General features: G+C 38.7%; 1 protein-coding gene across 5 annotated transcripts in view; it reads left to right on the forward strand.

Annotated features, from left to right (window-relative positions):
• LIN52 (lin-52 DREAM MuvB core complex component) overlaps positions 1-13,816 on the forward strand; it is a 56,701-nt gene that overhangs the window by 312 nt on the left and 42,573 nt on the right. For 4 of the 5 annotated variants that reach the window (XM_064658669.1, XM_064658672.1, XM_064658673.1 and 1 more), the window contains exons 3-5: positions 127-164; positions 665-731; positions 1,711-1,794. In XM_064658669.1, the coding sequence (XP_064514739.1) occupies positions 127-164; positions 665-731; positions 1,711-1,794 (189 nt within the window). Of the gene's footprint in view, positions 1-126; positions 165-664; positions 732-1,710; positions 1,795-9,860; positions 9,954-13,816 lie in introns of all 5 variants that reach the window. The other variant, XM_064658670.1, reaches the window with a different exon arrangement.

The raw sequence follows: 13,816 nt of genomic DNA on the forward strand, positions 1-13,816 counted from the left end.
CCGGCCCGGTCCGGCCCGGCCCGGGGCTTCCTGGGGCAGCTGCTTGGGCCGGGCCGGGGCCAGGCGGGGTTGCGGTGTTCCCCGCAGAGGCGCTCACCCCCCGCCGTCCTCCGCTTTCTCTTCCAGTGCCCGGGGTTGCCGAGTTCGCCGCCTCCTTCAAAAGCGTGAGTGAGCGCTGCTCTGCCTTTCGCGTTACCCCCTTCCTTTCGCGTTACCCCCTTCCATGTGGTGACAGATCTGCAGGTTCTCTTTGCGGGCTTTACGCCCTCGTTCTGTAAACCGTGTCTCAGTTATAACTCCAGTAAATGCTAGAATAAGTCTCTTGTTTTTAATGTACCTTTTGTATATGTATATCTTTTTTTATACCTTGTGCAGCTTACTGTGAATGAGAATAGCAATTTGGAAGAAAGAAAAGGTTAAGCTTTAGAAAATCCTGTTTTTCATACTGATTTTGACTTGTGGATGTCAGTATGCCATTTTTAACTCCAAAATGTCCAGGAAAAGCTAGAAAACAAGATGAAGCATAAAAATATCTCTACAGAGCATACGGAATTCTCATATTTTTGCTGGCGGTGTAACTAGTTTTCAATACAAGGTCAGACTTCTTTGTATAATTCTAAAAATGTGCTTGTCTGACTATGAACTTTTGTTGTTTCTTAAACAGCCCATTACAAGTTCTCCTCCCAAGTGGATGGCTGAATTAGAAAACGATGATATTGATATGTTGAAGGGTGAGTATGGACATTGTGAGCAGGAAGTGAGGTTGCCAAAGCAGATGGAAACTCAGTACTTACTTAGGAGGCTTAAAACGCTTGTTCTTTAAGTGTTCTGGAGGTGGCCCCATGGCCTCAGATCTCTAGCAATCACATTTGCAGAATTTCCAGTTTAGGAGTCTCTATCTTGTTAATGATATGTATTTTTCATTAAACCAGTTATTTCCAAGAGAGTATCCAGATGTCAGTGGCAGGCTGATATTTCAAAACAAGCAGTGTAATGTCTCATATATTTGAGTTACCTCAGTCATTTTCATTGCTCCATAAGTATAGCATCTCCTTATTTTGAGAAGTGGCATGAATATTTTGAAGGGGCTCAGCTGATCACTTGGTGAGTAGCTTCGACTTGTTGATTGACTTGTTCAGAGGTGCACAACGTGTGTGTCTTCCCTTAGAGATCCTACAGTTCTAATGGAATGGTAAGGCTGTATGGCAAGTTACAGAAGGACTAGCTAGCATGTAGATTTGCTACATGTTGCAGCTGTTAGTTTGCAGTAAACACCCTTGAGTGTGCTCTGCCTCTCATGTGAATTCCAGATGGTGGAGTGTGATCACGCCACAGTGACATGTCACTGTTACACAGTGAAATTAGCTTTGACTTGCTGGAAGAAATGTGCTTAAAGTCACGTTATTGATGTAAAATAAGTCTGTTTCTTTGCATACTTTTTTGTACCTTGTTCATATAGCAATGTGAACTTACAGAAACTTCCAAAATATGGGTCAAGTTATTCTTTGCAATAGTGGCAGATTATTAGAGCACGAACCAGAGCCTTTTTCAGTATGTTAAAATTAGGGGTGGAGTCATCTTGAATTTGGAACATCTGCTGTTCACTGGAAATAGATCTTGTCAGAAGTGTGGCTTGAAAATGCTCTGTGAAGTACTAAACAGGTGAACTGTCACTAGAAGGCTAAAATGTACACTTTTCTCTTTTCTTAGAGTTGGGGAGCCTCACTACAGCTAATCTGATGGAAAAAGTTCGTGGCCTGCAGAACTTGGCTTATCAGCTGGGACTAGATGAATGTAAGTGCTGTACACAGATGTTACTGACTGCATCACAAATCTTCCCACTAAAATGTGGTTGTGGTACATTTTTAGTTGGAAAAGTGTTTTGGCAGATCTGGGAAGTGTCTGACAGTTACAGTTAGTGATCTTCTGAAGCAGGATGAGAAAGTGAGCTTACATCTCCAACTTGTAGACTACCTGCATGGGGGAAACAGCAGAAATAACAAGTGGTTGTGTGTTACTCTGGTGTTATCTAGTGGCATGTAGACTTCTGTTCCTGACTTATTGTTGCTTTATATAAGTCAGATCACTTTCCTTAATTTCACACTCAGATACTAAAGCCATTCCTTAGAATACTTGTGGCAGTACTTCTCTCAAAATTCATGCACTGCCTCTACAGTGAAGCTTTCACTTGTTTGTAGGATTCTCCTGTCACTTTGTGTTCATACTGTTTTCTGCTTCTATAACTGTTTTGTGTTTTTTTTCTTAACACTCGATCATGGCAGGAGGTGATGTCATTGAGTACTAACGGTGACCTCTATCCCATTTGAAAAACAGCCAATTTTTATTGGGCTTTTTTGAAGAAAGAACTGCTTTCATCATTGCATTTAGCACTCTGTCGTTAACAGGTTGATCCAGCCTTGAGGATTTCAAGAGTATTGTGGGGTTGTTTAATGCTACCTGTACAAACTGACATATTTACTTTTTTCTGTTTCATTTTGGTCTAACATAGACCTTAGTTGCAGTTACTCTTGGGCTACACAAAACACAAAAAATTTTAGAAGTCTTTCACCTTCCTTTCAGTGGTTAACAAAAAGTAGTAATAAACCTTTAGAATCTTTCTGACTGCAAACCTAGGATAGCCTAATGCTTTTTTATTAACAAATCATTAAGCCTGTTTTAACATACTTCTTCAACCTTATTTTACTTTCAGTGCTAACATCTGTTAAAACTGTAAAGCATTTGATGGAGTAGAAGTTAAAGTATAACAATGTAAAATTGAGTCAAATGCAAAGATTAGCTGATGATTGGCTTTCTCATTTAAGTTGTAGGCTTTGATGTCAGACAGCGTTGTTCTGCTCAATGGAGTTTAAGCAGAGCCTGAGTTACAGTGAAAGGTAGCAAGGTTTTGTTAGCAATATTTGCTACATGCATTTCCATTTATTTTTACTGAGGACAAATGAATGTGTAAAGAAGACAAAGTGAGTGAACCGTGAAATATGTGAAGCCCAAGAGTTATAACCTTTAGTCTCTAGTAACTGAAATCTTGAATTTTCAAGCTTTGTGAAAGGTCTCCATGCTCGTAATTTCTTGTCACTGAAGTCAGTTTTCCTTTACACTGTAATACATTGAATGCTTTGTGTGTCATAATATACATGTATCTTCGGAAAATTTTTACCAAAAATTAGTTGTGGAGTTTGAGCAGAGCTTCTTAGGACTGTTTTTCCCAGTAGTGTCTTTAGGTTGTTTTCTCTTACAGACTTATATAAACGAGAGAAAAAGAAGGAAAATCCAAAATATCTGTTTATTAAAGGGACTTGTAGTTTTGTCTCAGAGATATTGGATTCGATTATATCTTTGTGTATCTAAGTTTAATAGTCCCCTCTTGACTTAGCTGGTAAATGGAAATAGTCTGTCAAAAGCAGGTTGAAACCCACTGCTGACCAGTCTCCTCTAGATGGCAGCATGAGGCCTCCCGTAGAAGTCTTGCTTCTTTTCATTTTATAAAACTGTCATTTCAGTCACGGTTTGTTCTTCCCAAGATTGTTTTTTGTGACGTATTTTCTGTTCAGAACATGCATTGTCTCTTTTTACAGTATTTTCCAGTGTTCTATCAGCACTGAGTGTGAGAGACAGTTCTGCTTCATTATGTTAGCAACTTTTGCTTCCAAATCTTCTACATCCCACCTCAAATCCTTCATATTTTCAAAGACTTTTATTTTCATCCAAGTTATTAATAAAATGCTGTGCAGGACCAGGGTGATTCTTGCAGAACTCCATGAAAAATATATCTATTGAGTGACATTGCAATTATGTTGTCAGATCTATTATTGACCCAGATCACAGCATACTTTGTTGATATTGTATTAGAATTCATTAGGCAAAGTGATGTGGGACTGTGTACCTTTTGAAAAGTTTATTCATAGAGGTACTATTGCAAAACTGACATTAGATATCTGAACAGTTCATTTGACAGGACGTAGTTTGATAAATTAATAATTACTGAATTACATGCTTTGTTTCTTGAATTCATATGAACTCTCTTACTGTTTTGTCTATATAACTGAGCTTTCATAACAAATGTGGAAGAAATTTATTGAATATTTTGTCCATGTTCACTGCTTTCATCTCGGAATGGTTGAATACTATTATCTGGATTCCATGTTCTTATTATCTGTAATTCCAGCTGTCCCTAACTTTTTGGCCATTGACTTCTCAGATCCTCTTTTGGTTGCTTGCTTCTATCAGATCTCTTTCCTCTACAACTAATTTCCTCTCCTCTTTTTCCCGTAGGGTTACCTTTACTTTCTGTCACCCTGGCTAGTTTGTTGACTGCCCCGTGGCTTCTGTGAATCAAATTAATTTGTAAATATATAATTTATGTTTTCTTTCCAGCTTGTTTGACCTCTGTTTTTCCACTGTCATCCTGGCATGCTAGTAGGCAGATTCTCGCTCAGAATATTCCTTGCAGAATATTCTTCCCTTCCTTAGCACAGAATTCACATCAAAGGATAGCTTTCCTTGAATGAAACAGGATTTTTGTAGCATGAACTGATGATTTATTTTTTTAAATTTTTGCTGTCCTCTTAAAAGATAGGCTATCCTTGGGTCTCTTTTGTGTGTTTATTCTTTGCTACGAGGGGGTTCTGGAGTTCTCCAGCAGCTTCCAGGCTCAGGACCTTGTATCAATAATAATAAAGTCTTCTAAAAATAAATTATTTTTCAGCACCTTTTCTGAGGTCTCAGCTTGTGTTTCCTTACCTCCTTTTGCTTGTTGCTGCTTTTCTCTTTCTGCTTCAGTTCTCAGAATCACACAATCATTTAGGTTGGAAAAGACCTCCAAGATCATCAAGTCCAAACTTCTCACATTAGAGCTTCTATTTTTTTTCTGTTAATCAATTATTTTATTGGTTAGAATACATTGAAATAATTTTTAGTATTAAAAATCCCGCTGTGTGTTGATTTTGCTGTCCCTGTTAATGTGGATATTGTAAGGGTGGGAGAAGGAACTGGGCTTAATGAACACACCTACTTTTAATTGTTCATGTAGTTGGGAGGCATAATATCTTTTCTGAATGTGAGCTGCAGCCAGTCAGTTTCATTTCTGCCGGTGGCAGAAGTTTGATGGGAAAACAGGGTATAGGCTTATGTTATGGGCTTTTTCCTGCTCTCTGTCCCTCCAGCTTTTCTTTGAGTGGAGTAGTGAGCACTGTAGAATGAGGAGACCCCAGCTAATGTGGCAAGCCGGAGGAGATAGGTCTTACTTGGGAACTCAGTCACAGATCCTGACTCAATGTTTGTGGCCCAGAAAGCAGCAAATTTCAGAACTCTTCATGTAAATAACGGCAAATTTAGATTGCTACATCTGGTTTTCCACTGTATGATCCATTGCACCTTTCACAGCAACTGAGTCAAAGTTGACTTTAGAAGATTTTTGATGTCTTGGGTTCATGAACTAGCAGCTCTGGGAAGCTCATGCATTTAAAGATGTGCCCTGTCATCCTTTGGAATATATGTATACAGAGAGATGCATCTGAGAACTATATGCAGAGAAAAATGTTTTTGTTATAAAAAAATTAAAATAAAAAGTTGGTGTTTTTCCCAAACTTTGGAACAAACCTATGTGTATAAAAGTAACAGATATGTAGGATGGGGAAGTGGGAAAAGCATTGTGTCATTGAAAGAATGTGGTTGTCCAGGGACTTTCTGAAGGCCCTGCTATTGCTTCCCTGGGAATTTCTGATATTTTTCATGTAACACCTGCTGTACTGGTCCGGAAGTCCTAAAATGTAAATGTAGATACCTGGTATCACAGCCACATTTATAAAATCTCACTGATGTCAGAGAGATTATGTGGCTGTTATGCCATCACAGTACAGTTTTGGTGATACTGTTAGTGCAAGACTTCCTCCAAAGCCTATTCTTTTTAAACCCTAATATCTTTGTGAAGGTAACAGTGCTTTTGTGCTGTCTGTACCTTAAAGATTAGAAAATATGAGATAACTGACGAAAGAGATATGAATGCCATTTATAATTTCCCTGTCAGTGATTTTTGCTAGTCTAATCTCTTGTGTTAGATTGAATTTTTATCTGGAGTTGAAGCTAGTTTGTGATGTTCCTGCCATAAAATTAGAAATTACTGTATTATCTAATGTTAAGTCCTCATACTCTTTCAAGAGCAGTGAGACAGTTCCTGAACCTGCTCAACCAAGTCTCCCTATTTATAGTGTCCCGTGGTTTTGTGTGCCCTGTCTTTCACTGGACTCTAGCATCTTTGCTGCTGTTTTCTTTGTAATGCTTATTTATTTTCCATATACATTCAAGCAAATTAAATACCAGGGTGCAGTGGAAGAGCTATTTGATGCTAGCTATCAAGGGCCCACAAATTAGACCTGGATGACCAGGGAGATTGCAGGTGAACAGCAGAAGTTTGGTCACCTTATAGCACCAGACTGATAGAGGAAAAGTCAGCCAGCATATAGTCAGTCAGTGATGGTTTTTCTTAATAAGAAGAATATGACTACGAGTTTTTAGCCTGGAGAAAAACAGCTGAAGCAGTATGTGAAAAAGATATGTAAAACTGATTAATTCAGTGTAAGTGTGAATAGGGAATGACTTCGCTGTTTCTTGTAGTCCAGGAGCCAGACAGAATAAGAGTGTGTCAGGACAGACATGAGGAAGTACTTGTGCTGCACGTTAAAGTGAGAACTCATCGCCACTGGATGTTGTGGGTGTGGAGTTTATCTCCCTCAATAAATGAGATAAATTATTGGAAGATAAATCCATCAAGGGTGTCTGACCACTGAGAAGTCACCAGGCTTGGACATCTGGGAGCTGCAGAAAGCAGGGAGAGATCATTAGGCAGGTACAGCTATGTGCTTCCCTGTTCTTACACTCTTCTAGAGGTGTTTGCTGTTGGCATGTCAGTCAGGGTGGTGGGTTGGAAGGACCTTTTGTTTGACAGTGGGTATTTTTGTTCATTTATTTTAGGAATAGGCTAGACTGCCTCCTAGTTAAGCAACGACTACCAGAAATCACTGAGGTGTCCCTGTAATGGAGAGACCCTTTCAGAGCCAGCAGGAGATGGATGGGCACATGAATGAGGAACAGCTACCTTGCTCCCAAGTTAAGCTGTCCTTGGTTGTGAATTGTAGTTCTCTGCAGCCTCAGCAGCCTCTGAAGTTTCTGGAAAATCATAAAGGAGTCCTTCTGAACTCCAAGTTATGTACAGATCGCCACTCTTTCTTAGATTGTTTGTCTTCCAGTTTTCATTTTTCACAGATAAATGCTGTCTGTCATGTTCTCTTGCCTGCAAGTTCAGCTTTTTTTGTAGGTTTGGAGGGGCAGAGCAGTTCCATCTTCTTCCTTCATCAGGATTTAACTGCAGCATATTTTAAACACATACCCTTAGTTCTGCTGGTGATCCTTGCAGGCTACTCGTCATCGCGTTTTCAGTGGAGTTTATTTTTTTATGCTGATCGTAGGTAGGATATGTTTAAATCAGGGGCTCTGTCTTTGGTGGACTGAACTTATATTATCTATTAAACTACAAAACAAAGCATGGCAGTTATTGAACTTGAACTTTGTATATACGAAGTTGTTGAATTAGAATAAAAATAAGGAAAGGAGGGAAGACAATGTATCCTATCAGTGAAACATCTCTTTCCTTTTGTGTAATGTATTGTCTTTCCTAGGAGTGTCTACAGGGCACAAACATGCAGCCCTTTTTAGGCTCTATGCAAAACACCCGGCCTTTGTACCCAAACAAGCTTCTAGCAGTGATGTAATTGATCAGATAAAAATATCTAAATATCTCCTGATCATAACCACTTTTTCTTTAGTCCTGGCAACACATAGGCTTTTTGAGTTTGGAAGCCTTACTTCACAGTTGGAACGTGTCCTCACTTTCTACATTACTGTTGCCTGGTGCTCTTTCTGGTCAGTATGTACAATTGGTTGTAACAAAATGTGTCAGGTTCTTACATTTATAGAAAACCAACATATGAACAGATATGTGTAAGTAAAGAGTGCTTTAATCTGTCTCAGGGTGTCTTCTGAAATGTCTTGTTGGTCCATTTTGGTAAAAACGGTATGTCCACTCTCTGCAGTCTGGGAAGTTGCATGGAAAAGTGAATTGGATTCTTACGGTTTCTTATTAGCCAAAATGAGGTTTTGGAATCCATGTAGAAGAGCAGACTCTTTCCTTAACATGAACTCTTTCCCTGTTTCCTTGGAGAAATAAGACTGTCTAAAGTGTTGTGGTGGAGCTGGAGAAGAGAGCTATCTTTTGGAGAAACAAGAAGGAAATAAAGTGAAAGGATCATGTGACATGGATCTAAATCTAGATCTCACAGCAGAAGACTCAGTGCCAGTTATTAGAAAGATATAGCAATGTTCTTACAGTCTTGACTGCTGACAAAAGAGTAAGGAAGATGCTCACTTTTTCTTTGTTAAAAGCTGGCACCTCCAGAAGTACAGATATTAGTGTATCTGTATTAATCTAAAACAAGAAAGAAGAAAATATGTGTTGAAATCACCTGCATTGTTCTAAATATGTTGGACATGGAAGAGCACATTTTCTGCCAAGTCTAGTGTTTGTTATGTTCTTAAACTTAAAATGTACGGTTTATTTACTTGCAAGGTGAGCTGCCCTGCATCGGAGGAAGCAGTTTGAGGTGCGTGTACTTCACTCATTTCTGCTTTGCTTAGAATTTTCTTTGTAGCAACTAATTTTTTTGTTAGTTTTCTACATTCCCTGCCTTGCTGAATGAATCTTCATCATGTTTCAGTTTTGCTTGAAAGCATATTTCTCACTTATTTTGTTATATGGTACTGTGTTTGACAAGGAATTTGTGTGAAATAGTATACTTCGTGTGCTTAAAAGCTCAAAGGAAGACTTTTATAGCTGGACAACAAAATTATGCTCTTTAGACACTGGATTTTTGCAGTATTCAGTTAGCTTAAGGAGTTGCTTAGCAGAATTAGTTGACTTCTCCCAGAAAATGTCACATTTTGGATGGTTTGTTTGTGGGTTAGGAAATGATCACAGAGATTTTCAGGAGCTTACAATCAGCTGAAATGGTTGGTTTAGTTTTTCTTAGTAGGAAAAAATATGAAGACTGTTTTCAATTTACATTCATAGTGATCCTTTGTCCTTATTTGTTTTTTTTTCAGAGAGGTGAAAAGTACGCTTAAATTGTCTGTTCAGATGTTTATATGGCCCTGTCACCATAATGTCCAAGGTGCTATGATTTCTATGTGAAACCTTGGCCTTTCTACCAATTCTTTTTATATTCTCCTCCCATGCTGTAGATCTGCTTCTTCATTTTAATGCACAGTGCTGTGGTAAGAGATACTCTGCATCTGCAGAAGGACAAGGAAATCACCTTTCCTTATACTTTTTGCTGGGTGGCTTATTTACAGGCAGGATTTTTCCAGGGCACTGCCAGCTGGAAAAGCAAGACAGCAGAATGCCTGCTTGAAATTGCCATTCATATGTGATCGGTGAATTGGCTAATTTTGACATGTAGGTAGTTAAGAAATTATTACAGTCAGAGGAGTCATGACCTCAACTTTTCATCATCTCCATTGGCTTGTGCCCCAGTTTGGAAGTGAAGAAGGTATAGGAAGTTTTAATTGTACCTGTGTGATTTATCCTCAGTCAGCTCTTTAATTTCTTCTGGCTGTCTGAGGTTTCCGACACGCTGTAAATTTCTCCAACTTTTTCATTATCTGCAATTTCTTTATGACTCATGAATCGGAGTGGAGAGAGAGTGTGGATTTACAGCAGAGATAAACATGTCCATAAAGTCAGTATCTGTGTCAGTAATTGTACTGCTGTCAGTGACTGTCCTGTTTTACAGGTCTCTCTTGGGAGAGGAACACGCTTTGCTACCAGTGTCAGAGAAGTGTTCACTTTGATTTGCATTAACTTGCCAGGAGATTAGGTTGCAATGGTGAGGATCGAAATCGAGTCCCTACCTTGGCTGCTATTGTTTTTTTTTTTTAAATAAATGGGTGTGTGGTTGAGTTGCACTTTGTGTGCAGAAAAAAAATCCAAAAAAAGCAAGCAGGTTCAGGTGGTTCTTAAATATAAAATCAGGGAGATACAGTGTACTGATATCAGATGTGACTACCCACATGCATAAATTGTGCATTCTTACCATAAAACAAATGCTGTGTCTAGATAACTGTCATGTATGGAAAAAATACTGCATGGATCCTTAGGGTGTTCTCTGTCTGTTGGTAAAGTAGAATAAATATTTCTGTAAGTTTCAAGAATTTTCTGGATCTTTGCCTTCTTGCCCTTCCCTTACTCCGAGGTGGAAGTGCTATTGTGGATATCAATGGTGAGTAGTAATACAACATTGTAGTCTCCAGGCATTGATGACTGTGCTTGCTGCAGAAGGAGGTGTATACTGTTGGAGTTTGAGAAAGGGAAAAAAAATCTCCAAAACTCTCTTAAATGTGTCAGAATTTCAAACTTCTGCAGTTTCTCTTTGCTTTTATTTTCTGTTTGATGCCTGTTGTAGATACTTGTCTGTATGGAATCTTCTTTTGTTAGGTTCTATAGATCAAGTTGGATTTTTTTTGTCTATGACTTACTAAGTTTTCGACACAATAAGAAGATAATTATTTTGTCACAGAATTACTTTTAAATATCCAAAGTGACTGTAAAACCCCCAATTTCCCTTATGTAAAGTATATATTGAAACCCCCAAATGCAGCTGATAGAATTTTTGTAAGTCTGATGAACACCTTTTACCAAAGGGAGATCATCATAAACAATGATGATGTGATAGCTAGCATAGATAGCTTTTAAATGAGGTTAGATATAGAAGTGCTAGAAATACTAAGATGACATCTGGCCTTGCATGGTTTATTCCAGAGCCTGAAGTTGGAAGCACAAAGAGAAGTTTTTCCAGTGGTAGACAGTGTCCCATCTAGCTCTGGTAATTGAGTTTCGTAAGTTATATATAAGGACCACATGTTAAGTGGCCTAAAAGCTACCAGATAACTGCTGTTGATCTTAGTGAGTGATGCTCAATGCAGCATCAACATTCTAAATAAAAGCTGAGTTATTATGAGATGCTTTTTATCTGAACTTTATTGAAATATCTTTTTTCCTTTTCTCTCATCTTCCTTCTTGCTTTATCTACACCCCCATACCTAGTTGGTGGATCTGATTTTGGTAAAACAAAGGTCACCTCTGAAAGGTAATTCAACCAGAATGTATTAGTGGCTTTATTAAAACAAGACAAAAACAACAACCCCCCCAAAAACCCACAACCCCAACAAACAAAACCAATGACAAACAACAACAACAAAACCCCCCAAACAAACCAATAAACCCCCCCCCACAAAACATTAGTTATACCCTGGTATTCATTTCTAAAAATGTTTCTTCTGAAAGTCCCCTGTGGCTCCTATAGTTGATGGTAGGAAGAAGTGCTGCAATAGTTTGATCCTTTTGGAAAAGACTTGTTGAATTTATGTTGATAGAGTGAAGGTTGATCTAGATACTTCCTACGGTTAAGAGAAGGGAACCTTTTCAGTGGTAGTGGGGAAAGAGGGAGAAATCTGATTAATCTGAAGACTAACTGACCAAGCTGCTTTAAAAACTGTGATCATTCATCTGATCCATCACCATTAACTTTTGCAGCATTTTTGGTATGCTACTCAGAGCACTAATTTGTGCTTTGTGAAGACATCTGGAATATTAGCTTTGGTCAGTCAAGTTGTGGAACACATTGTGCAGTCACCAGGGTGGTTGTGCACTCTCTGTTCTTCGAGGTTTTCCAGACCTGACTGAATAAAGCCTTAAGCAACATGATCTGACCTCATAATCGATCCTACTTTTACTAGGAGACCTCCTGAGCCCTTGTAGCCCAGATCATCCATCCAGTGGTTCAATATTTCTGTGCTCTGAGATCCTTTCTAGAACTAAGTTCATTCAGAGCCTGCATTCCCCACAGCACCAAATGGTTCAGCTTGTGAGGTTCAGGCAGGCGGAACTCCATGATGCGCCGCTATGTGAGCAGCCTGATTAGGAGCAACAAACCTGAGAATTCTTGTATTGCAGTGATGGCTTTTATGCTTTTGGAGGATGATGAATGGACTTTCAAATACTTCCATCCACAGAGCTGATTATGAGTCTGAGCAATGTGGGCTGCAGAGCCCATTTTACTTCATAGGGAGATACAGTCCATTCAGTTTAATTCTTTAAGCAGACAAAGAGAATGGTCCTCAGCATACACAGTGTATCTTGGTTGAAATGAACAGTGAAACCACCTTCATCTGTCTAAACAAGTAGAGGGTCAATGGTGCTTGACTGAAGAGCTTTTAGCCACAAAAGTGAAGGAATGGTCTGTCACATTAAAGCATTTCTGCCTGCCACATGTTTGGCACAGAAAGAAACATGACTACAAACAAAATATTCTTACATTATACTGTCAGAAGCCTATTTTTTGCTACTCTCATTCTGACAGGATAACTTGTAGACTACTGTCAGTGGAGGAATTGAGGATGGGGAAAAGTTTGATCAAGCATAAGGTTATGTGCATTTTTCCATTGTCGTTTAAAACCACAAAAATGCCAAACAAATCTCAGGAAACACTCTAGCAGGGACTCTCAAACCTTTACAACTGATCTGTGTTTATTATTTAAAAATCTTTTGCAGTCTATGCCTTTATCCAATTAAAACTTTTCTTTTTCTGTGTTAATAGAACATTTTCTCTGTGTTTACAAATACTGGAAAGATATCTCTGTATCATCTCTGTCTGAAATGTTTTCCCATCAATTTTGGCTTCTGGCAGGAGTGAAAAAAGGATTTTCTTCCCCAGTATAGGTTGCTGGACCTATTTGCAGAGCAGCAGCTAATCCTAGTGAAAACCTCACTAGAGTGTGACTTTGAAGACTTGGTTCAGTTTCTGACACTACCACTGTTCTGCCTGGTTGGTTTATTTGCCTTCTTACGTGCCCCGTCCTATTTCCGTGGCTGGAAGGTGGAGTTCACGTTAACTTGCTTTTGTAAGACATTAGAAAAATCACAGATTTTAAAAACAGCATATTTTTAAATATGCTTTATTTAAAACTTTACTGTTAAGTATCTTTTCCTGTATGCTGTTTGTTGTTTCCTCCTACTTGCTGCTATTATATGCCACAGGAAGGCATCACTAGAATATTGTGTCTGTCATCAGTAGAAGTAAAATGATAATGTGATGATGAAACAGATCCTAGCATCAAGTGCTCTTCAGCCTGGGACTGAGGCAGGATAACTAAGAAAAGCAAGGCTGTTCTCAGCCATTTACAGACATTATAGATATCGAAGGATTTCTATTTGCAAGCAGCATAAAGGTTAAAAATTATTAGTATGTATCCATAGTAATACCGGCGATTATTTACCTGTTTGGTAGAACAATTGCTACATTCTTTTTCAGTTTTCTCTCTTTTGGATCCAGTGATAGTGCATAAAAGCTATGTGAAAATTTGCCAAATATTTTGTCTCTTTATTGAGTGATTTCAGTTGTTTTGAGGATGAAGTCTTCTGTAAGATCAATAATGAACTTCCCACCTTTCCTCTTGCATCTCCAGTAACTTTGAACATCGTATCTGTATAATGGTGCTAGACCAAGTCTGATAGTATCTGTCTCTTATTGCCTCATTAACTTGTGAGCATTAGAACAAGATAAAAATGCCCTAAAGCCTCTTATCTGATGATTGTTGTAACCTTCTGAGTGCCATTAGTTTAAGTTTGCAATCAAATGCTTCCCCTGAGTATAAGGAGCACTGATTAAACCTGAAGTGTCCCCAGAGGCTT

The sequence above is a fragment of the Pseudopipra pipra genome, chromosome 6 (assembly GCF_036250125.1).
Source record: "Pseudopipra pipra isolate bDixPip1 chromosome 6, bDixPip1.hap1, whole genome shotgun sequence".
In the NCBI taxonomy this organism is placed as follows: domain Eukaryota; kingdom Metazoa; phylum Chordata; class Aves; order Passeriformes; family Pipridae; genus Pseudopipra; species Pseudopipra pipra.